This window comes from Salvelinus fontinalis, chromosome 13 (genome assembly GCF_029448725.1).
Source record: "Salvelinus fontinalis isolate EN_2023a chromosome 13, ASM2944872v1, whole genome shotgun sequence".
Lineage (NCBI taxonomy): Eukaryota > Metazoa > Chordata > Actinopteri > Salmoniformes > Salmonidae > Salvelinus > Salvelinus fontinalis.
The window spans coordinates 34,813,795-34,837,558 of NC_074677.1; the positions used below are offsets into that span (position 1 = coordinate 34,813,795).

At 42.5% G+C, this 23,764-nt stretch overlaps 3 protein-coding genes across 9 annotated transcripts; 1 reads left to right on the forward strand and 2 right to left on the reverse strand.

Annotated features, from left to right (window-relative positions):
- Positions 1-1,034: 1,034 nt before the first annotated feature.
- LOC129868502 (uncharacterized) lies at positions 1,035-3,237 on the reverse strand. Of its 3 annotated transcripts, XM_055942544.1 has the most exons (7): positions 3,148-3,237; positions 2,814-2,835; positions 2,435-2,478; positions 2,256-2,300; positions 2,111-2,176; positions 1,786-1,915; positions 1,035-1,555 (listed from the first exon to the last, which is right to left on the reverse strand). In XM_055942544.1, the coding sequence occupies exons 1-7, from the start codon at positions 3,155-3,157 to the stop codon at positions 1,270-1,272; spliced, it is 603 nt and encodes a 200-aa protein (XP_055798519.1). In that variant the 5' UTR covers positions 3,158-3,237; the 3' UTR covers positions 1,035-1,269. The 3 variants fall into 3 exon arrangements, with proteins under 3 accessions (XP_055798519.1, XP_055798520.1, XP_055798521.1); XM_055942545.1 differs by lacking the exon at positions 3,148-3,237 and having other exon boundaries at positions 2,435-2,500; positions 2,814-2,961; XM_055942546.1 differs by lacking the exons at positions 2,435-2,478; positions 3,148-3,237 and having other exon boundaries at positions 2,814-2,961.
- On the reverse strand, positions 3,056-17,973 carry LOC129868501 (E3 ubiquitin ligase Rnf121). 5 transcript variants are annotated; one of them, XM_055942539.1, is made up of 10 exons: positions 17,889-17,973; positions 16,288-16,325; positions 9,272-9,413; positions 8,856-9,010; positions 8,223-8,330; positions 7,908-8,028; positions 7,690-7,823; positions 6,875-6,976; positions 3,734-3,895; positions 3,056-3,250 (listed from the first exon to the last, which is right to left on the reverse strand). In XM_055942539.1, exons 1-9 carry the CDS (start codon positions 17,964-17,966, stop codon positions 3,775-3,777), a joined length of 999 nt encoding a protein of 332 aa, XP_055798514.1. In that variant the 5' UTR covers positions 17,967-17,973; the 3' UTR covers positions 3,056-3,250; positions 3,734-3,774. The 5 variants fall into 5 exon arrangements, with proteins under 5 accessions (XP_055798514.1, XP_055798513.1, XP_055798517.1 ...); XM_055942538.1 differs by having other exon boundaries at positions 3,056-3,895; XM_055942542.1 differs by lacking the exon at positions 17,889-17,973 and adding an exon at positions 17,777-17,865 and having other exon boundaries at positions 3,056-3,895.
- Positions 17,974-18,010: 37 nt separating this feature from the next.
- On the forward strand, positions 18,011-22,668 carry xndc1 (xrcc1 N-terminal domain containing 1). The gene is made up of 9 exons (XM_055942537.1): positions 18,011-18,230; positions 18,491-18,632; positions 18,763-18,918; positions 19,072-19,241; positions 20,991-21,076; positions 21,197-21,453; positions 21,551-21,638; positions 21,768-21,931; positions 22,053-22,668. The coding sequence occupies exons 1-9, from the start codon at positions 18,186-18,188 to the stop codon at positions 22,292-22,294; spliced, it is 1,350 nt and encodes a 449-aa protein (XP_055798512.1). The 5' UTR covers positions 18,011-18,185; the 3' UTR covers positions 22,295-22,668.
- Positions 22,669-23,764: the final 1,096 nt, after the last annotated feature.

A 23,764-nucleotide genomic window follows, 5' to 3' on the forward strand; every position in this document is an offset into this window, starting at 1 on the left:
TAACGTGATTTGACGTCATTTTATCTGTGGCCAATGACCTTGAGCCTTCATGGACGGGCACTTCTAACGTAACTATGGCAGCACCCAAGGGGCTTGAATTTTCTAGCTCTACCCTTAGACTTGGCAGTGACGTAGTGTCCCCATGAGTGACAGAACACTGACCAATCACGGCGCAACGCTCCGTATTTTCTGCTGGCTTGCCCCACCACCACAGAAAGCCCTGAGCTAGCCTGAAACTCCTGCATTTTGGAGCTGCCTTACTTAAAAACATTTTAAAAAGAGACCTTGTTTGTATGCGGCTTTATTAACTAAATTCTATATATTTTGTACATTGTGTGCAAACTGATGTGACACGTATTAATGCCAAAATAACATGCAAAACAGGCAAGCCTGTTTTTTTTTTGTTGCTTAAAATGTGTGGCTCAAAACAGGTGGGGCTCTGCCTAACCTGCCCTGAATCACGAGTCGCCACTGCACATGAGTAATCGCCATTCGCGTTGGCACTGGTTGCATCCTTATCACACTGGCAGCCATGCTGGGTAGCTCATTCCTTGGGCAAGACTATTCAACTTCACAATTCTTTTACATCCACATTTCTCCTCCTGCAGGCTGCTGATGAACTGGCTGCTGACAGGCTGGTCCTGGTTGCTGACGGGCTGGCTGAGGGTCAATCTCATCCTCTTCTTCCAACTCACTGTCAGACTCCGAATTGACAGAGACATGATACTCATATTCTGAAAATTCTTCATCTTCCAAAGTTCCATCCATCCACGCTCCGTCCACACTAGCTTCTCTCTCTGCAAAATGTTTAAGGCCCTTTGAGCAGAGATTATTTTTGCCATACTGTTTGATTGTGGCAAGGAGCCACACATACAAAGCTATTTATTTGTTGTGTCCCTCCCCCAATTTGCACCTGGCTGGAGTAGAGTGGCAAAATACTGCAATTTTTTTTAAAATTTTTTTTTTTAAACAATGTATTGAAATAACATTGTGTAGTTTCACACACTACAAAGGGTAAAGAGTGGGAGACAGGCAGGGAGACAGGCACTTTTATTACCCTTGGGTCCAGTGAATCGAACACCACATATGTAATATAAATGTGTAGGGGGGTGCAGTGTGCACTCAATGAAAGTGATATTTTACATGTTGTTCATAGAAAATGAGCCAAGGACAATGAGTCTCAGGTTGAAAAAAATAATTAAATTGTATCATTAACCCACACAAGGGTTAAGTACTGGACTAAGACCATCCATCTAATCTAATTTCTTGCTAGCGTGGTTTTTTTTTCTTCCCCCTGATCCTTTTTGCTAGGTTTCTTCTTAAATTCCTTTCTCGGTTTCCCCTAGTGTTTTGAGTTGGGAGTGAGTGAAGGACGAAGGGAGAGGACGTGAGGTAATGAGGGAAAACTAGCCTTGTGGGCATCAGTGTGACAGTCCTTCGGTCAAGCCCAGCTAGGCTACTTATTACACAGGTGAAAGTGGACTTAAAATCCTCTGCAGTCACGTTCTTTAACACCAGACTCCTCTGGATCACCCTGCCGTCCTCTGAGGCTGATCTGAAACCACCACATTTACAACTCTTAGCCAACACTCCCGCCACAGTATATAGTACAACATCTCAACAGAACTCACACTGGACTTCGCCTACTCTACATGTGTGGTTCAAATATAAAAACAGCAGTACAGTATTAACAGCATCGTTAAAAGAGAAGTAAGTAAGGAACATGGTTTAGTGTGGCTTTCAAAAATATGTGAAGACGGTAAAATATGTGAAGACGGTACTTACTCCTCTGTTTCTGATACTCTGCCATCAGTGAAGGCTACCTCTGGGAAGGTGCTGTTGACCAGCCAGTAGACATGGGTAAAGTCATCAGGAAGGCCTGGGTCTGCTTTACATTCAATAATCAACTGCTTTCCTGTGTATGACAAACACATCCTGTTTGTTAAAAACAGTGGTTCCTAACCAACACCAGAATATAATTATCTATACCCAGCAACACTGGAGGTGAAGACCAGGTAATCTTTGAGTTCAAACACTCGAGTATCCATGATTGATAAGCCACTTTCATGAAAACTAAAAAATAAATAACTGAGATGGCAGAATTCTTTACCTGGAACAGCTCGTATTTTGGACCTATGGGGCTGGAGGATTCTGGGAGACGGCACCTCTGTGGAATCTGGACAATATCAACTGAAGTTAGACACTTTGAAACATAAAAAAATGATGTATGCAGGAAGATAGACGGGGACACACACCTGCAGTGGCTTCGGAGCGCAGGACCCCAAAAAAAACCATGAAGGCTGTAGAAGAGATGGAGCACACCCTCAGCCATTGCGTAACACAGGCACAGAAATGTCAATACATATGCAGCAGATACATCCACATTCCCATACATCAGTGAACATGTGTGTGAGAATGTTAGAGGATCTCTTACCTGTGAGAAGAATCGTCAACTGCATACTCGCTTCTGTCCGACTACTGTGCGAGTTGGTCAACAAAGCTAGTTGTAACAACACCGTCTCTTACTTACTATATATGCAGTTACTTCCCCTTAACCCACCCACGCTGACCAAGAACACACAAGGGAATTCCCTATCAAGTTATTTAGCGTATTTATGTTAGACACAATCAAGATTAAATTAGTCACTACACATTTTGACCTCAAATGTCACTTTGACATATGCAGGTTATATTTCTCAAGTGTAATATACCCTCTACCATATGACTTAAGTGCGACTCATTTAACACATGGATATGAATCATATAAGAAATGTGAAATATTGTGGTGAAATACGCATATTTTCACTGCTTACCTGTATTCTTCACAAGAGCAGTCTAAAAGAAGAACGTCATATTTCAATGGCCACACCCAATCCTAGTCCAGGATGGCATGACTGGCATCAGTCTGGTATGTTTCTTCATATGACGAGAACTATATTGCATCTTAACGGAAAATGAAGTATAATATTCTGGAAATGATACACAAAATCCCCCAGGTCATGAAGGGTCTATACTACTGGATCTGGTCTGAATTAAGTAATGTCTACACCTGATCTTGACTGTGTCACGTTTAATTACAGACAATCAAGAGAACAAAAACATGACAAAAAAGTAAACAGACAACCAAAATGATCAAATTATATTCACCTTTTTGCATAGTCTATTCCTTGAGAGTCACCTGGGCTGAACACAGACACGAGCAGCCGTCTGAGGGGGACATATTGTAGTTCCCCTCTTAAAGAGATGAAGTCTGTAGTAGGATAGGACACACTGTCTTGAGCCCAGTGCTCCTGAGAGACTAGAAACCCTCACCCCAGCAGCCACATTAAACCAGGACCTCCACTAACAAAAGGTGCAGATTTAACACACAAAACGAAGACTGGCACTCTACAACGCTCCACTCACGTATCTGGGCCATGTCAGTCACACATTACCGTAGAAACAAAAAGTTAAGACAAATTACTTTTGAAAAAGCATCTCCAAAAAAGTGAGGACCATATTACTAAGCAATGAAATGTACACTGCATTTGTTTAAAAAGTTGTGATTGACTAAACAAAAATACTATAAAACAGACATCCAAACCCAGGTTACTAGTCAAATTCTAATACATCTTAAATACAGATACTATGTGCCTATAAATATATACAAATAGCACATGTATAGACACAGTTTATAATAGATGTTCTTATAGTCCATGGTGAGGCCTCCTAGTCAGGCCAGTGCATTATCTACCATCTCCATATGGCTTGTGTGTCCTTCTCCACTCTCCCAGGTCAATCCAGCCCCAGGATGTAGTTGATGCCTTGCACAAGTCCAATGATTACTGGTTGCCAAGCGACAAGGTAGCGGAGCCAGTCCAGGAGTTGTCCATACATGACATGTGGCCTCTCCCAGCTTCAGATGATGGGTCAAGGAGGCAGATAATTAAGTGACTACCCCACCCCTGATTCCAACCAATCTGACCCAACCAAACCTTAACTAAGCAATTCCTTTAGAGTTGTAATAAAACACATCCAGCCTGTGACAATATGATTATTATAGATCCTTCAGGACACTACTAGAATCAGGCTGGATATTGGGGAATGGATAACATATTCCCAATACATACAGTGCATTCAGAAAGCATTCACACCTCGTCCCTTTTTCCACATTTTGTTAAATTACAGCCTTATTCTAAAATGGATTATATACATTTCTCCTCATCAATCTACACACAATACCCCATAATGACACAGTAAAAACAGGTTTAGAATTTTTTGCAAATGTATTCCAAATTAAAAAAATGAAACACCTTATTTACATAAGTATTTAGACCCTAACTATGAGACTCGAAATTGAGTTCAGGTGCATCCTGTTTCCACTGATCATCCTTGAGATGTTTCTACAACTTGGAGTCCATCTGTGGTAAATTCAATTGATTGTACATGATTTGGAAAGGCACACACCTGTCTATATAAGGTCCCACAGTTTACAGTACATGTCAGAGCAAAAACCAAGCCATGAGGTCGAAGGAATTGTCTGTAGAGCTTCGAGACAGGATTGTGTCAAGGCACAGATCTGGGGAAAGATACCAAAAAATGTCTACAGCGTCGAAGGTCCCCAAGAACACAGTGGCCACAATCATTCTTAAAATGGAAGAAGTTTGGAATCACCAAGACTCTTCCTAGAGCTGGGCGCCCGGCCACTCTGAGCAATCGGGGGAGAAGGGCCTTGGTCAGGGAGGTAACTAACAACCTGATGGTCACTCTGACAGAGCTCTAAAGTTCCTCTGTGGAGATGGAAGAACCTTACAGAAGGACAACCATCTCTGCAGCACTCCACCAATCAGGCCTTAATGGTAGAGTGGCCAGATAGAAGCCACTCCTGAGTAAAATGAACGACGGCCCGCTTGGAGTTTGCCAAAAGGCACCTAAAGGACTCAGAACATGAAAAACAAGATTCTCTGGTCTGATGAAACCAAGATTGAACTCTTTGGCCTGAACGCCAAGTGTCACTTCTGGAGGAAACCTAGCACCAACCCTACGGTGAAGCATGGTGGAGGCAGCATCATGCTGGGGGGGGTGTTTTTCAGTGGCAGGGACTGGGAGACTAGTAAGGATCGAGGGAAAGATGAACGGAGCAAAGTACAGAGATCCTTGATGAAGTCCTGAGCACTCTGGAGCAGGTTCTCAGACTGAGGAGAAGTTTCACCTTCCAACAGGACAACGACCCTAAGCACACAGCCAAGACAATGCAGGAGTGGCTTCGGGACAAGTCCCTGAATGTCCTTGAATGGCCCAACCAGAGCCTGGACTTGAACCCGATCGAACAGCACTGGAGACCTGAAAATAGCTGTGCAATGACGCTCCCCATCCAACCTGACAGAGCTTGAGAGGATCTGCAGAGAAGAATGGGAGAAAGTTCTCTATTACAGGTGTGCCAAGCTTATAGCGTCATACCCAAGGAGACTCGAGGCTGTAATCGCTGCCAAAAGGTGCTTCAAGAAAGTACTGGGTAAAGGATAACGAAAAAAATCAAAGGGTCTGAATACTTCCCGAATGCACTGGATATGATGAACCATTTCTTAACATCAATTAACAACTCTGCTCTAGGGCAGCCTTTCTTAAAGTATAGTCGCGGACGTGTTAAATGGTGGGTCGCAACATGTCAAAGTAAACAATTATTGATATATCAACCAAAAAAATGTTTTTTGGGGGGGGGGGAACTCAGTCAGGGTCTCAACGTACTGTTAAGAGTTAGAACAGCTGAATACACAAGGTGCAATTTCGAAATTTGGTTGTGCATTAGCAGTTTCTCTCTTGCTATGTCAGTCACTTACAATTTTTAGATTAGTTAGTCTAGCCAGCTAACTTACCAAACTTGTACTAATCATAGCCGAATACCAACCGGGCACGTGCTCAGGGGAGCACAAATCTCACTTCGGGCCCCCCAAAAGGAGCTTGTTTTCATGAGCATGGGACGCAGGAAAACACAGAATTTCTCATTTGGGTCCCAGGCTGAAAAAGTTTTAGAACCCCTGCTCTAGGGTGTTATTTAGTAAAAATAGTGTAAAATTAAATACAGTATGTATGCTGTGTTGGTCAAGAAAGGATTGTGTATTGAGTGGTTGCAATGGAAACCCCGTCCCCTAAAGCAGAAATGACAGACAGCTGCGTCTGTTGAGTTTTTACTGCAGCAAAATAGGAACTGGAACTACTTTATGAAAGGTATCCATGAAGACAAAGCCACAACTATCAGACAATGGTTAACCTTGTTTTCAGAGGACTTCACCCGAGGTCCCTTCCCATAATATCCTGTTCCAGTTTGTGTTTACATATCAATGTGGGTCAAAAGTCCCATGAACAACATCACTGTGTAAATGCTCCAATTCTGCAGCATTCACAGGAAACAACCTATTCACATCACAGCCAAGCAAAATAACCCAGCCTCAACATTTGCCATCTTATGTGCTTTGGATTGTGCGAATTCCAGTCATGCTGACAAACAGAGGGAGAGTGGGTGAAACAATGAGTGACAAAGGGTCACTTTGAGTGAGACCATCTGAATGTTAAAGACACAACACAAAAAAGTAACACACTAAGACACACTACAAGAGATGAGAATATTAAATAGACAAGCACACAGATTTGAACTGATAACTGCATGCGTTTTCCCCCTGCCTCTTAAATGCTGCCTATTACTGAATGTTTTACTGGCTGTGCATTGTGTATTTTTGCCTGTTTGTAGGATATTACTTAACCTGTGTGTTGTGCTGTGCTCGCTCCCTCATTGTAAATAAGAATTTGTTCTTAATTGACTTACCTATATAAATAAAAGTGAAAACTAAATAAAAAACACAAACATGTCATATGAGAGCAGAAGAGTAAAGGATACGGGTTACTGAACATCCTTTTCAGGTCCACCTTCTCTTTGCAGTACGGGCATATCTGCTTCTTTCCCACGATGCACCATCCTCGTATGCAGAATTCATGGAATCTGAGGCAGAGAGAGTTAAGGGAAAATTCCACCCAAAAACGATGTTTCAGCAGCCCATTGTTGACATAAGCAAAACATTTTGGGACTGTCAGCAATCAAGTTAAGATATATAACTTTCAAAATACAGAAATGTGTATGTATTCAACCCTAAAAACATTAGATTAACTACAAAATGAGGCCAAATATGAAACATTAGGTGAAATTGGGTCAAATGCTGTAGACATAGTAAAAGGGCATAATGGAAAGTTTCTTCCTACTTCCCTGTGGCACACTGTAATAACTATATCAGCAACATCACCAGTAAGCTATTCAAATCTGATGTCCTCAAAATGTGAACATAGTTACCACAAATGCCATAAAACATGTGACATTACACCTCATGGAAGTCTAGTACAGGCAGTCAATACAGGAGATGACATAGGGCAACATTATTTACAGAAACAGGAAGTGAGACGGGCTCATGGTACAGTGTTATTGAGTCATGCGAACAACAGTCACATGTCAGAGACAAGGTTCATACGCACGTTTGTTTGGTCAATTTCCCTTTGGTGTTTGTGTGCGTAAACCACCTGTTTTCCACGACTGACTGCCAGTTACGGCTTTTATGCAACAGACAAATCAGTTCTACCACATCATGCTCCTATGTGTTATTCAAATTAGGTCAAATATGTTCATATTTATCTAGAGCATTTTTCTTAGATGAAAAAGAATACACATGGTTGCAGGATAGTCTGTATGTGTTCTCGATGATTCCCTCTTCGCTGACGTCAACCAGTATGGGCTGGCCACACACAGCGCAGATACTGTCTGAGAGGTGCTTGGTGGGCATTCCAGACGCACTGTAGTACTAGAGAAGTCAGAGACACAATATAATGTGGCTGGACAGATACACAGCCTTTACAACAAAAAAAACGAGTACTTGTATACTCACCCCCACTGTCGATGCCATGAAGTCTGCACACATTTCGGCAAAGTCCCTACCAAGGACGCCATAGTACAGACCATAGAACAGTAAGGACACGCCAAAATCCATTGCGTCCTCTGGCTTTATTCTGGAAACAAAGCCAACCAAAAGCATCATCAATATGTTACTACTTCTCAAAGAAAGCTCTGGCACCTCCTCTAAAAATCTAAACTTATTTGAAGGTTTTAGAGAGAAAGTTACTAACTACACAAGCACGATCCTTGTAAACCACTGGTATTGTCCATAAATACACAATTGTGCCCAGAAATAACCAGTACATACCTAAATATCAAGTTGATGCCAAACAGTGTAAACATGACGACAGTGTAGCCCACTATCCCTGTGGCATAGCTGATCTTGTAGAGGAGGAGGAACCATTTGTAGACCAGCCTGTCCACAGACACACAAGGGAACATTCAGACATATTTCAGCTAACTGGCAGAGGTAATGTGAAGAAACATAGATCAGTATTTTGCCTAGAGCAGCACTGGCTGCATGGCAGGTTAGATTTGGGACTTTGGATTGGTGGCACTCTTACCATGACCATTCTATCATGCATCACCTAGGCATTCGGTATAAAATAATTAGGTGGGTGCTTGCATTTCTTTTATTTCACATATGTACAAGTGCAAATGTGTTTTTTTTGCATATCCCACTCCCCCTGACACACCCTCGAAGAGTGGGGTCAGAGCAAGGTATCAGACATTATTGGACGGCAACCCTGGAGCAATTAGGGTTAAGTGCCTTACTTAAGGGCACATGGACACATTTTTCACCTTGTCGGCTCAGGGTTTTGAATCAGCTACCTTTTGATTACTGGCCCAACACTCCTAACCGCTAGGCTCTGCCGCCTCATATATGAGGTGTTATATGAATGTGTGTAGACACTACCTGGGCTTGTGTACGGGGCCTTACCTGGGCGTGGTGCACTCCAGGGGCTTGCGTGTGGCACGGTAGGTAACGTATGCAGTGACCACAGAGAAGATGAACCACGTGACCAGAAACCTCCACCAGTGAAGCTTGGTGGTGAAGTACAGAGGAACCACCCACATCTGGAACAGAGTCACTAGCTACAAAAAAATAAAAAAAGAACACACATTTTAAAGTACAGACACACTTGGGTAAATTTGAGACTGAGAACCAGACTGTGTACAGTGGAAGAAACTGGTCTGTGGATAGTTTGTCTATACAGTATGTAAAGTGAGATTTGCCTGCAGGCATGCTATGTATTCCCTCTTTCTGCCCATAAGAGAGCATGTGTTTGTGTCTGCGTGAGCATGACTGTGCAGTGTGTATGTGTGTGGGTGTGAGAGAGAGAGAGATTATTTTACATTGTAGGACTTGGGGTGCCTCTGTTTCCATTGCACAAGGACCAGCTGGGCGATGACCAGGGTGACAATGAGGATCAGCACCATCTCAGCGTGCATGGCCTCATGGCCCTTGTGTTTCACATGCATCCTGGCATGCTCCAACCTACAGTATGGACACACACACACAACAATCAACCTACGGCGGAGCTAGCATGTTGGAGTGAACGGCTGCGTGTGAGAGGCTCCTGCAACTTTTTTGCGAAATAATCTAACTTACCCTACTTTATGATACTTTTTACAACAAACGTTTCTTTCTAATACAACATCGTAACTTTCTGTGTAAAAATGCCGAGTAATAAGCGACCAAAGGACAATAAATCCACATCGGAGGCCTACTCCACACCAAACAACGAGACAGACATGGCGGAAGGCACAGGCAACAACGTGACACTTAAAGAACTTACCCAGGCTTTGGGAGAACTACGTGTTGCTTTAGCTGAGGATCTTAAGGCTACTATTGCTGAACTGGACACCAAAATCGAGGGCACCATTCGAGCGGTCGCTTCGCAGGGCCAGAGTATTGTGGACCTTGAGAGGGCTTCTGAATTCAGCGCTGGTAGGATCGACGAGTTAGAGAAGCTGTGCTCGTCACTACAGGGTACTGTGCAGAGGCTTTCTGTGAAAGTGGTCGACCTGGAGGGCCGTTCCAGACGTAATAACCTTCGCGTTGTTGGTCTGGCAGAGGGGGTAGAGGCGGGCTCTCGCCCCACCGACTTCTTCGCCAAGCTATTGAAGGATGCAATGGGATCGGACGTTTTGGGTTCGGACCCCCAGCTGGACCGTGCACATCGCGCCCCTGTCCCAGTGCCTGGACCGGGTCAACGCCCTCGCCCAGTAATCATCTGTTGTCACAGTTTCAAGACCAAGGATCTTATCCTGCGCGAGGCCCGAATGAGGGGCAACCTGTTACATAAAGGGCACCCCTTCCGTGTCTATGATGATTATGCGCCCGATGTGGCAAAGGACCGTGGCGGCTACAGAGATGTCATGGCCAAACTCTACAAACTCCATCTTCGCCCAGCCTTGCTCTTCCCTGCAAGACTAAGAATTACCCCGCCCTCTGGTGAGAAGATGTGGCTCTCCTCGGTTTTGGACGCAGAGAAGTTTATCCGGGAACATACGCCAATCCCCCGTACAGGTTAGAGTGCCTTGTCATTGTGTGTTAGGGTCTGCTCATGGAATCGAATCCATACTAAACCATAACGGGTGAAACCGTATTGAACGGTCTCAACAAGGGCTACCGAACATGCAAGATGCTGTGGAGGGCGGTCTTGGCTCTCATTTAAAGTCACTTTCATTCTGGCTGTGTTCAGAGCGATGCCTATTTAAGATGCCTTCCAGGTTTGATCATTGTCACTTTCGGATGAATATACTTATTACCCCCATTTTTTTTTTGTTTCGTTATTTATTTTTTAATTCTTACATTTATTGTTATTACAATACCATTTATTTAAAGCTTGCAGGGGACTGGGGGTGATGGTGGGGAAGGGGCAGACACAGACACCTGGATAGCAGGTGGATGTTTTGTGCCGTTCTGCCTTTGATATAGCCGAGGGCCGCTCTCCCGATTAGATCCCTACCAGCCCTCTGTAGTGTCTAGGTAGGTGTGCGTACATATAATTATTATTTGTACTTTATAATTATTTTCTCTTAGCATGTTACTATTATGTATGTGTATATTTTAAATTAGTGTAGATTATTACTCTGGGGCATGAATGTTTCTGTATGTATGGGTATGTATGTGTATATGCGCATATGTAGATATGTATGGGTGTGTGTGTGTATATGTATATTTTTAAATATATACCTTTATATGTATTTTTTGGGGATGTGTGTGTGTATGTGTTTGTATGTGTGTATGTGTATGTATGTATATATATGTGTGTATATGTATGTATGTATGTATATGTATATTTATATATATATATATATATATGTATATGGGTAAGTATGTGTATGTGTGTGTATGTATACATGTATATATATAACCTTTTTATTTATTTATTTTCTGACTGGGGGATACGTTTAATTTAGAAAAATTCTTGTTTCCGATCTAACCCACAATATGTAAATGTACGGCTGTCTAAGTTGGTTGCTGATGGTTCATGTTTAGACCGGCAGTGCTTAGCAAAATAATCTTGTGATGCTATATCTTGCTTATCTCAGGGATAGATAGACCCAAGATGACGCTTAAGTGCGCAATATGTTTAGGTTGAAACTTATTCTCTTTAGGTTTATTAGATGCTAATTGGACACTTTATTCGCGGGAGCCTCCTCAGTTCATATGTTAGTAGAAGTTCTAGGATAGTGAGAGGTGAACGTACAGTTGGGATTTTATTTCTGTTTCACCTCTTGTTCGAGGTCGCGCCGTGCTTTTTTGGCATCGGCCAGACAATGTGTTTATTATTTTTATTTTAATTTTATTTTCTCTCCTATTTGTGTATGCCTGTTAAAGGTGGGTTGGGCGGGGGGGTAAATAGTGGGGAAAGTAGGGGAACAGGGTGGGAAGTAAAGGGGCTTGCAGGGGGGGAGGGGCTGGTTGGATACTGCTCGGGTGTAGCTGCTACATATGCTGATCGTGATGGTTTGGTGCGCTTTCTTACCTTTTTATTGAGTTACAAGTTATGCAGGCCACCATAGGAACTACAAATGAGAGGGGGGCGGGGCTCACATTCACTTCCTGGAATGTCAGGGGCTTAAACGAACCAATTAAGAGAGGCAAGGTCCTAGCCCACTTGAAAGCACTCTCGTCTGATATTATATTTTTGCAAGAAACCCATCTGAAAAATAATGCTCACAGCAGACTTAAATGTAGGTGGGTGGGGCAAGTGTATCACTCTAACTTCTCTGCCAAAACGAGAGGCACAGCGATTCTGGTACGGAAAGGAATTCCCTTTCTACATAAAACCACTATTGTGGATAAAGAGGGTCGTTATGTGATCGTAATAGGAGAGATCCACTCTACTTCTGTAACTCTACTAAATATCTATGGGCCAAACATTGATAACCCCTCTTTTTTCAAAAGAGTCCTTGCCCTGATTCCAGATATCTCCCATACTAACCTGATCATTGGAGGGGACCTTAACTGCGTGCTAGACCAATATTTGGACAGATCCTCTACCCGGCGAACCCCCACCTCCTATTCAAGTGAATTCTTGAATACCTACATAAAGAATTCTAACTTATTTGATATATGGAGGATCACTAACCCTACGGGCAGGGAATACTCCTTTCACTCTCATGTTCACAATGTTTATACTCGAATTGACTACTTTTTGGTTGATGCTAAACTACTCCCCTATACCTGTAATGTGAAGTATCATGATATTATAATCTCGGACCACAGTCCACTCACCTTCTCCCTGAGATTGGGTGACATGGTACCAAACGAGAGGGTCTGGAGGTTAAATCCTCAGCTCCTCACAGAACCAACATTCTGTGAACATCTTAAAGACCAAATAACATTTTTCTTTGATACCAACGACAACACAGAGACTTCCCCAGCATTACTGTGGGAAACACTTAAGGCTTATTTGAGAGGCTGTATCATCTCCTATCAGACTGCCAGGAGTAGGCAAAACAAGGGAAAATTGGTAGTACTGGAGGGACAAATTCACTTACTGGATAGGGAGAATGCTAGACATCCATCTATGGAGAAACATAAAAAAATTACCTCTTTAAAATTTGAATATAATCAGACTCTCTCAGCTAAAATTGCTAAATCTTTTCTCTACGCCAAGCAAAAATATTTTGAGTTTGGTGACAAACCACACAAATTACTCGCCAGACAACTTCGAAAAATTGTGAGTGACCGAATGATTCACAAAGTTAAGTCTGCATCTGGGGAATTACTCTCTTCCCCCAAAGACATCAATGACAGATTCCGTCAGTTTTATGAGACTCTATATACATCTAAAGCCAATTCTAACCCCTTAATTATGCAAAACTTTTTGGATGACTGTAATCTTCCTGCCCTGAGCCAGGAAGATTCTAACTTCCTGAATAAGGAAATATCTCTTGAAGAAATTCGAGAAACAATCAAAACTCTAAAGAGTGGCAAGACCCCGGGCCCAGATGGATACCCGGGTGAATTCTATAAAACATTCAGCAACATGCTCTCTCCCTACCTGCACAAAATGTTGGTTCAGTCCAGAGAGGATGGAGCTCTTCCATCTACTTTGGAGGAAGCATTCATTACAGTTATACATAAGGGTAAAGATCCGGAAGAGGTAGGGTCATACAGACCAATATCCCTCCTCAATACAGACCAAAAGATTTTAGCAAAAACCCTGGCTAACAGGCTTAGCACTTTAATTGGCAAACTGGTCCATTCGGACCAGACCGGCTTTATCCCGAACAGAAACTCATTCTTCAATCTCAGGCGCCTCTTCAACATTATGTATTCTCAGAGGTTACCAAACATGGACCTTGCCGTTATATCTCTTGACGCCGAGAAGGCTTTTGACCAAGTTGAGTGGTCCTATCTATTCAAAGTCCTACATAAATTTAATATTGGAGATGGGTTCATAAATTGGATCCAGCTTTTATATAGGAACCCCTGTGCGAGAATACTCACTAACCAATCATTGTCGCCCCGATTTAACCTCTACAGAGGGACAAGGCAGGGTTGTGCGCTGTCGCCGATGCTCTTCGCCCTAATCATTGAACCTCTCGCTCAGACGATTAGATCTGATGCAGCAATACACGGCTATAATACTAAAGATACTCTAAATAAGATTTCCCTATACGCAGATGACATTCTCCTCTATGTAACAGAACCCCAAGCTAGTATTCCAGCTATTCTTGATGTGATTAATTTGTTTGGTACCTTCTCGGGATACAGAATAAATTGGAACAAGAGTGAATTAATGCCCATACGGTTACAAAACACCTCCTGGCTAGAACATCTTCCACTTAAGTTATCTTCAGAAAAATTTACCTATCTAGGAATTGTAGTTACCAAACAATATTCCTTACTATTTAAAGAGAATTTCCCCTCGCTGATGCAAAAACTAAAAACAAACATACAATTTTGGAGAACTCTCCCAATTTCTCTGCTCGGAAGAATTAATGCCATTAAAATGGTCTTCCTCCCACAACTGCTCTACCTATACCAGAACATCCCAGTATTCATACCTAAATCCTTTCATAAACAACTGGACTCAATTATCAATCCTTTCATCTGGGATTATAAAACACACAGGATAGGTAAAAAACACCTCTGCAAATCCAAGATGGAAGGAGGACTGTCTCTCCCAAATTTTATATTTTATTATTGGGCCGCTAACCTCCGTGCGGTTACGTTTTTGCTGGATGACGCACGTCCGTCACCCACCTGGCTTAGTATGGAGCGTGAGGAGTGTCACCCCTTCTCTATTGGTGCTGTGATTTTGTCGCCTGTCAATCTGGAGAGGTCACTTTATCGTAACAATCCTATTATACATAGCACAGTCCGAATCTGGAAGCAAATTAAAACCCACTTTGAGCTTAGACCAATGTCATTCATGCTCCCTGTTGCCAGGAACCCCTCCTTTGCCCCCTCCAACCTTGATAACACCTTTGAGCAATGGGGAGAGTTGGGGATAAGTACCATAGGGGATTTATATATAGAAGGGACCTTTGCTTCCTTTGAGTTGCTGAGGGAAACTTATAATCTTCCCAGAAATAACTTTTTCAGATACCTACAAATCAGAGACTATGTTAGGAAACACCTCCCAACATTTGGGAACGCTAAGCCTTCCATGTTTGACGGATGCATAAAAACATCCCCCACCTCAGACAAACTGATATCTCGTTTATATGACTCTTTTCAATCGGTTAGCACACCCTCTACAGAGGCCATTAAGGCAAAATGGGAGGAAGAACTAGGGACTGACATTTCGATGGCAGACTGGGAAGATAGCTTGGAGTATATCCACACCTGCTCCATTAACTCCAGACATCGGCTCATACAATTCAAGGTATTACACAGATTACACTATTCCAAAACCAAACTGCATAGGATATTTCCTGATACATCCCCTTTGTGTGATAAATGTCAGGCTGCACAGGGTACACTTCTCCACTGCTTTGCCCTATGCTCTAGCTTGCATGGTTACTGGTGTGGAATTTTTAGGATCCTCTCTGAAGTTCTGGAGACTTCAATTGACCCAGACCCGCTTCTGATAATCCTGGGAGTGTCTGATTCCCTAATCGGACTAACCAACCCCCCAAAACAACTCATCTCTTACAGTCTCATTTCGGCAAAAAAACTAATCTTGTTGTTCTGGAAAAAGAGGGAAGCGCCCACTACCAAATTATGGCTCAGCGAATTGGCAAACACTGTACACTTAGAAAGGATTAGATATATTCTGAACAATAAATTATTAACATTTGATCAGATCTGGCAGCCTTTCCTCTCTTACTTGGACCATTCGGCGCTGTGAATTTGTACTTTTTAACGCACTCTCCATTGTAATATTTTAATCCACCTCTGGGCAGCACGTGCTGGCACCGCCACCCGAGCAGCGGGGAGGGGTATAAGGGGAAGGGATAAGGGGGGTAAAGGGGGGGAATAAGGGGGGGTGACACCCACCCTCTTTCTTTCTACCTGTCCTTGTTTTGTATGTCTTGTAATAATTGTTTTGTACCCAGAACTCTGGATCTTTTTATTTCTGTCTGCTCTTTTATGTTTAGTTAAAAATTGTATACCTGCCTTTCATACCTATACACCATTCCTGTGTGTGTTCAATAAAAATATTTGAACAACAATCAACCTACTGCTCAGGCCTGGGTATCTGGATAGATTCTTATAAATCGACATATTCGTAACACATTACCAGTTTTCATTGGAAGGAAACATTGTTGATATACTTTAGAGCCCTTAGTTGATCAATTAGGCTTCATGATCATGTTTAACTTCACTTGACTTTTATGATTCAACGTGTGACACAAATCTAATTTGCAGCCAGAATGAATAATTGTGTTTAGAGACTGACCTCCACTTCTCCTCCGGTGACAGATGGGATAGGTCGACCTGAAGTGAGAACAAGCCAAACAGACAATCACGACAGTTCCAAAGGCTTCTAACTCCATTAGTAATGTTCTACATACATTCATTTAGAACTTGTAAATAAATTGTCACAATTCATCTACTAAATACAATGATTCAAAGCATAAAAAAATGGCCATGTTAACAAAACAGTCTGTAATCTGATCAGTGATTATGTGGATTGGGAGGCTGTTGATAGTGGACAGACGTGAACACTAAAAGAAATTAACACTGCTGTCCAACAAAGAGAACATGCACAGTTTCTGTCCATTAGTGCTAAATGGTGAAAGAAATTGGCCTTTGGTCCAAAGCATTGATTAGAGAGCTCGAGCTGCCAGGATATGACCTGTGACTCAGTCTGCCACATCAACGCTTGTATGGCATGCCATCTAATGAGTGCTAGCTAAAATAGGGTTGTCACGATAGTATGCAATACTCAGCGGTATCTTGGCCATGAAACAAGCTACTACATTTCATAAGAAAAGCAGTCCTAATGTTGGAAACAAGCAGCCTTGTGTGTCACCCAGAATCACATGTTTCTTTTCCAAACTATAGCACACAATATTTGACATACATACGTTTTTTTTAAAGGAACAAAAAGTTTGGTCTGCTTTGTGTTGTGTTTAAACTATCGCGATACTGGTTTCGTGACAACGCTAACGTTGCTACATCATTGACTCAATTGCTGTTGTAATATGAGAAAACATGGTTGTCAAGTAAAAGCAGTGAATTAGGGGCAGGTAAACCAGAATTATCCATTTAACTATCAGTGACTACCTAGCCAGCTAGCGTTAACTACCACGTACAGTACAAGGCAAGGGCCTGAGGGTGAGTATAATTGTTACGTTACAACAGGAATCGGTTCCAAAAACGTCGTAAAGTACAAGGTTGCCAACAAACAACGCATACAAAGTAGAATGATAAATAAACCTAGCTAACGAATAGGCAACTCACCACGTAGTTTATTCTTAATGTTTGTCCATAGGCTACCAGAGTGAGGACAGACATTTTTCCGAATAAACGTGGTGAGTGAAAAACTTAATGAAATAACCCACTCCCTCCCCGGTATCTTATTCTGCCGCTATACAACTTTGTATGTGTTGTTTGTTGGCCACCTTGTTATTTTTTTTTATTTTTTTTTATTTAACCTTTATTTAACCAGGTAGGCAAATTGAGAACACGTTCTCATTTACAATTGCGACCTGGCCAAGATAAAGCAAAGACCCACATTCGTTTTTGGAACAGACTCCTGTTGGAACGTTCCACAAATTATACCCACCCAGGGCGTGATGATGGTCCTCGTATGGTCTTAGCTGACTGCACTATAATTGGATATATACTTGGTTTCCTAATGCACTCAATGATAGCCTACCTGTCTGGCTAAAATGGGAAGACAACTGGGATGTTAGATAAAACTAACACCGTATGACGCTTACTCGCCGGTGGAAGAGGCAGGTCTATTCCATATTGGCAGCAACGTGCGCACTTTACAATTCACGCAATTCTTTTTTTCTGGTTCTACAACGGTAACACCTGTGGCACCCTAACCTGGTTTGGTTCATCGTGGTGTCCGAGTCCATGATCGTGTTCTACACCATCAACCTCCACCTCAAACACCCCCGCCATCTTCGGGAGTGCTGTTAATTCCTAGTGCATGCCATTTCCGGTTTGGGAAACCGAAGGGCCAATCTGAACCAGGGTCAGGTGCGAGTTCCTTTTCCGTTTGTCAACACTCACAGCAGTGGTTGTTTTCTGGTGGCGGGAAAAAAGTACGAGTAACAAACTGTTCAGCTGATGGTCTCTTGGATTTTACATAAACAAACAGCTAATTAATTTTACCTTAATATGGCCCCATTGAAAATTAAACACGTCGTTTCATTCACGTCACAGGTAAGTTCGTGTATTTAACTGTCAACTAACTTAGCTTACGGCAAGTAGACTAGTGCTAGCTAGCAATGAGTAGCTAGCTAACTATAGTTAGAAACTCAGTAACGTTAGGTAGTTAAATTATCTAGGCAGCTAGCATTAACGAAATGCATTTGGCATGATGAGAAATATTCAGCTACAGAACAGCGTTTGTAGCCATGTCACATGGGTTGCATCAGTAGCTATACATGTAGCTCCTAGCTAATTATATTGAAATGGTGCAGGACCCCAAGAACTGTGTGGAGAACCTGTGTGTTGTGGGTGGAGACAGCAGGTCGTGGCTGTGCAACCCCCAGGACCGAAGTGGAGTCCTCAGAGCAGAACTGCAGCTGGAGCGAGCCTCATACTTTGGATACATCGATGTGGGTAAGGCTCATCAATATTGACAACGAAGTTTATGTATTGTAGTAAACACACAATGGGACACTGTTATCGTTTTGTTTTGATGTTCCATGCAATTTAATGACCGTTTCCCAACTTGCTGTGTAATTTGTAGGGAACTTTGGATCTGCGTTCATTCAGATTGATGTTGGCCGGTCCTCTTGGCCCCTGGACCAGCCCTATATCACCCTGTTGCCAACAGCAACACTGATGAGTCCAGCAGAATCGCGACAGGGCACTGGGCTGACAGGAGTGAGAATGTTCAAGAAAGGTGAGACCAGATAGACTGGATGGATCTCAGCCCTATGACAATAGTAGGACTGATATGTCATGCAATATAGATGAAGAGAATGAGAATCAGTGTCCGAAGATGCTTCTTTAGTAACCCTCCTTTAGTCAAAACAATTGACCCCCCCCCCTCCAGGTGATTTCCTGTCAGAAGGTGCAGAGGACAGCTGGGACCGGGTGAGAGTAACCTGCACTCAGCCTTTTAACAAGCGCTCTCAGTTTGGCCTGTCCTTCCTGCGCATCCGCAGCCCCCTGGAGGAGAGCGAGGAGGGCTCCACACAGACTTGCAAAGAGAACCAGGGTCAGGTGTGTGTATAGACTGAGGGCTTGGCAGTGAACTCTTCAGAGAGAACAGTACAGTAAATTGCAGAGAACACCTCTGGGCCCGGTTTCCTGATAGCAGTAGACCTTGTTGCATCTTTCTTACAAAATCCAAAGATATAACATGCGTTTCCCAAAACACCATGCAGAGAGAACGATCGTTAAGTGCGTTGTTAGAGCGTGTGTCGATACTGATAGGATCAAAAGAAAGGGAGCGCTGCTCTCAGGTCAGCTTTCTCCACTCAAATCTTACCTTAACATTATAATTATTTCACAATACTTGACGACGGAACAGCTACTAGAAAGATATTACCACCTACGGCTGCAAATATCGAGGTGACTTATTCTAATGCTTACCCTATTAAAAATGCACTAAATCACCAATTTGTCACATCATTGCCCACATGTTAGACTACACATGAAATATATTGAGACTTACAGACAGTAGCCTACAAGTAGCAGCATATAAACAAAATGATTGAACATGAGTCTGTAGCTTACTGTTTATATTTTCATTTGAAGTGTCTTTTTATACATCACTTGTTTGTATCAATTGCAAAGACATTGGTAACTTTGTATTGTAGTCAACTTTTTTCTGGTCATTGGTGGTCACAGAGAGACGGATAAACCACGTGATTCTATGTTTAGCGGAGATCTTCTCTGTATAAAGTGACATAGGAGGGCAAAAAAGCATCTTAACAATGCACTTGGTTGTTCTAATAGTGGTCTGAGGCAGGTGTTACATCACAAGTGTTTTCAAGTTCAACGTTAATAACGATGGTTTTGGGAAACAGCTGAGGGATTTAACATTGCTCCTACGGAGGTCCTAACGATGAACTTAGCCTTAAGATGCTTTTGGGAAACTGGGCCCAGGTCTCTTGGTCCACCCACCCCTACGGGAGGTCAGCTCCCGCTCAGCCCAGTCAAAGCTCTCCTCTGTCCTGGCACCCCAATGGTGGAGCCAGCTTCCCCCTGATGCTAGGACAGCAGAGTCCCTGCCCATCTTGCGAAAAAGTTTGAACCCTACCTCTTCAAATAGTATGTTAATTAAGACATCTGTCTTACCCCCCCCCCCCCCCCAAAGTTTTGTTCTGGTTACAAGAATCTGCTAAATGACTGAATTATATTTAAAACAGATAAGAGTTGTAGATTTGTCTTATGGGGTTGTTCCATCAGATTTCATTCACTTTTACCCTATATTCAAGAGTATACTGTGTCTCAACCGATAACGGGCACAATACAAACACTTCAGATGTAAGGGTTTAAGCTACAACATTTGTGAAAATCTGATTTTAGGTGATTGAAATCATATGGAACGACCCTATGGTGATCGATTTGGACTGTTATGAGATGAATGTAAGTGTGTGTAGTCTTAAGCAGTAAGGCACAAGGGGGTGTGATATATGGACAATATACCACAGCTAAAGGCTGTTATTATGCGTGACTCATCGCTGAGTGCCTGGACACAGCCCCTAGCCGTGGTATATTGGTCATATACCACAAACCCCCGAGGTGCCTTATTGCTATTATAAACTGGTTACCAACGTAATTAGAGCAGTAAAAATAAATGTTTTGTCATACCAGTAGTATGTCAGCCAATCAGCATTCAGGGCTTGAACAACCCAGTTTATAATTTGGGAATATACAAGAGATATGTATTATTGGTAAACATCAGAGGCCAGAAGTGTGTGCTTGTATTCTCACTCTCTCTCCTTTGACCTTCTCTCTATTCAGACAACCCCAGACAAATCGGCATCAGGCGTGAGAGAATGGCTGTCCAGCCCTGCTGTGCAGAGAACCTTCTTTGGGGGAATGAAAGGGTAAGTGGAGGAATTTTGAGTTCTGTATGAGGCACTGTCAAACAGATTAGACAGCATTGAATGAATAAATACTTTTACAGAAAATCACTTACACCTTGGTTTGTCTCCCTCTGCTGTCAGGGAGGGTGTGGTTCTGAGCCGGACAGCTCGTATGGTCCTCACAGCGTCCCAGGCTGCCAGGCGTTCCCTTCCCCTTCCTTCCACTTCCTTGTCTCCCAGTCACACATCATTCTCTGACACTCAGAATACAGCAACCTCTTCCACTCCCACAGCCAAGCCAGATGCAACTACCCATATCCCCAACCAGGGAAAGCCAGGGGCTCATACAGCTACACCCAACAAAGGCAAGCCAGTTGGAAATATACACCCTCACACAGGTAAACACCTCAGCTCTCAGAAATACCATGCATTTTGCTTGGTAATTTTTTTGGGCAACACTAAGCTTGACAAATGATTAGTTGTGATGTTTTTCAGCTTCAATGGCTTGTTTAAGCACAGTTTGCAGCTCCAAGGAAAATACTTCTCAAAGACACCTGAAGAGAAAACCAAACTCCAAAAGCAGGTATTCCTCCATACTCCACCCCATGGATAATTTTGGGAGGGTAAGCTTATCCTGGATCTGCACATAGGAGCAACTTCTAGCTCACAAGTATCTCTCAGCATGAATCTCTGTTCTTTACCTCCCTCCCAGGCAGAACCAGCTGAATGGCACCACCTCTAGTAAGCACGGAAAACCTGCAGTCAGTAAGAGGCCAATAGCTACTCTACAACACACTGCCACAGCCCCTTATCCTCACCCATCTCCAGAGCCTCAGGACACTGGTGACCTTGAGACCACATGCCCAATATGCGGAGGTGTGTTTGTTGGCTTCTTATTCTGTCTCTTCGTGGACTGTATGACATACTGTATATTGATTCACTGTTACAATCAACAGTAGTATTGACACCCGTTGTCTGTTCTTTCTCTATGCTGCAGTGTTCTTTACTGCAGAGTACCTGCCGCTCCACGCTGCCTCCTGCCAGCAGGTGGAGACCAGGAAGCTCCCTGGGGGGATTGTGACCCCTGTTCCCCGCCCCTTCCCTGTCTCTCCCACCAGCCTAGAAGAGTCCATGGTGCCCTGCCCTCTCTGCTCCTTCAGGTTCCCTCTGTCCCACATCCAGATGCACGCCAGCACCTGTGGAGACCCCGTGGACCCCCATGTTATCTGGGTGGACTAGGAAAGAATGCATTGTATAGTAACACGTTTTTGCTTTTAATCAGTGGGCTGTGCAGCAAACGTGGATAATCTTTTGTTTTTAATATACTGTATGTATATTTGTATTTTACTGACTTGTTCTGTAGCTATATACCTGGAAAAATAACGAATCTCTCTTTGTCTACCTCTATTCCCCACTCTGCTCTGAGTGATTGGTTCTCTCCTGAGCTCATTGAAGGCTGTTTGTTCTTGCACTGTTTACACATGCTATGTGCTAATGATGACCTATAATATATTGTATACTATAAACAGCATCAATCATAGACTGTGTTCAGTACATATTTTTTCGGAAGTTATCACATAATTGAAATTATCAATTAAATTAACTGTGATTTATTTTGTCTTGGCTGTTCCTTGTTTTTTTTCACCACAACTTGTTGCACAGGGAATGTTAATTACTCCTGCTACCTGTTAACAGTGTCTCATTTGCAGTGTTTCCACTGGGGAACATTTCCAGTGATAATGTTAAGAGGCTTGGTATGGAAGGCAAGGGCCACTCCCTGGTTTGGGCCTTGCCATATGTGTAACACTGAAATGGTTGCTTTTTAATTAGTCCTGTCTCAGGGGAGTAGAGATGTGTTACTTGGTTTGTGGTGAGACATTCTAACCAACCTAACCTGTGTAGTCAGCCGAGAGCACATTACCACAGTGAGCCGTTCTTGACACTGAGCCCAAACAGCAGTCAGTGGACCTCACTGCCGTTCTCTCCTACCAACCTCTTAGCCTCGATTAACCAGGGCGCTTGGATTTCCACCAATTTAATGTAACCTCACATTACGGACAATTACTGTCTGTCACTTTCACTAAAGAAACAATGGGAAACCTCAAGGTTAGTGTATTTGAAAAAACTTGGCAAAGAAAATATGTGAAACAATAGATTGAAATATGATGTAAAATGTGTCAAGAAGTAAGGTATGAATTTTGTAGTAGAATGTAGGTCAATTTAGTTTAATACTGCAATAATAAACTTAAATTGTAAATCTTCTTTCATACATTATTTGCAGCTCAAAGTGCTTTACAATGAGACTACAAATGATTTAAAAAGCAGTAAACAAAATGCATACAATGAAGAAAAATGACAGGAATGAATATGAACTGATTTACTAGAATAGAAAGCTATTATTACTGATGGTCTTGATAGTATCTTGCAATTTCATCTAGGGGTGGTCCTCATAGTAACATTACATTTTGTCTACTTATGTCTTCATAATGTTTATTCCTGTTAATTTCTCAGATTATAATGCTATATTGTCCTGTGTCATACCTTGATACTGCATGGTACTCACAAATTTCCTTTATGAATATCTTAATGTTCATCTGTAGACTACCCAGTGCAAACAAATGATTTAATAGTGATTTGTGTTTTGCAGTTTTATATTACATTTTTGTATTAATTAATGGTTTGGATTCAGAAATATCAAAGCAATGAACT

Coding starts and splice junctions, on each gene's coding strand:
- LOC129868502 (XM_055942544.1), bottom strand. Junction 2,301..2,434: donor GTTGACGATTCTTCTCACAG/GTAAGAGATCCT, acceptor TCTCTTCTACAG/CCTTCATGGTTTTTTTTGGG. Junction 1,916..2,110: donor CAAAATACGAGCTGTTCCAG/GTAAAGAATTCT, acceptor TGTCATACACAG/GAAAGCAGTTGATTATTGAA.
- LOC129868501 (XM_055942539.1), bottom strand. CDS start 17,966: ATGGCGGGGGTGTTTGAGGTGGAGGTTGATGGTGTAGAACACGATCAT. Junction 8,331..8,855: donor CTGGAGTGCACCACGCCCAG/GTAAGGCCCCGT, acceptor GTCTGTGGACAG/GCTGGTCTACAAATGGTTCC. Junction 6,977..7,689: donor AGACTATCCTGCAACCATGT/GTATTCTTTTTC, acceptor TCTCTGCCTCAG/ATTCCATGAATTCTGCATAC.
- xndc1 (XM_055942537.1), top strand. CDS start 18,186: ATGGCCCCATTGAAAATTAAACACGTCGTTTCATTCACGTCACAG. Junction 18,231..18,490: donor TCGTTTCATTCACGTCACAG/GTAAGTTCGTGT, acceptor GAAATGGTGCAG/GACCCCAAGAACTGTGTGGA. Junction 21,077..21,196: donor TTCTTTGGGGGAATGAAAGG/GTAAGTGGAGGA, acceptor CTCTGCTGTCAG/GGAGGGTGTGGTTCTGAGCC.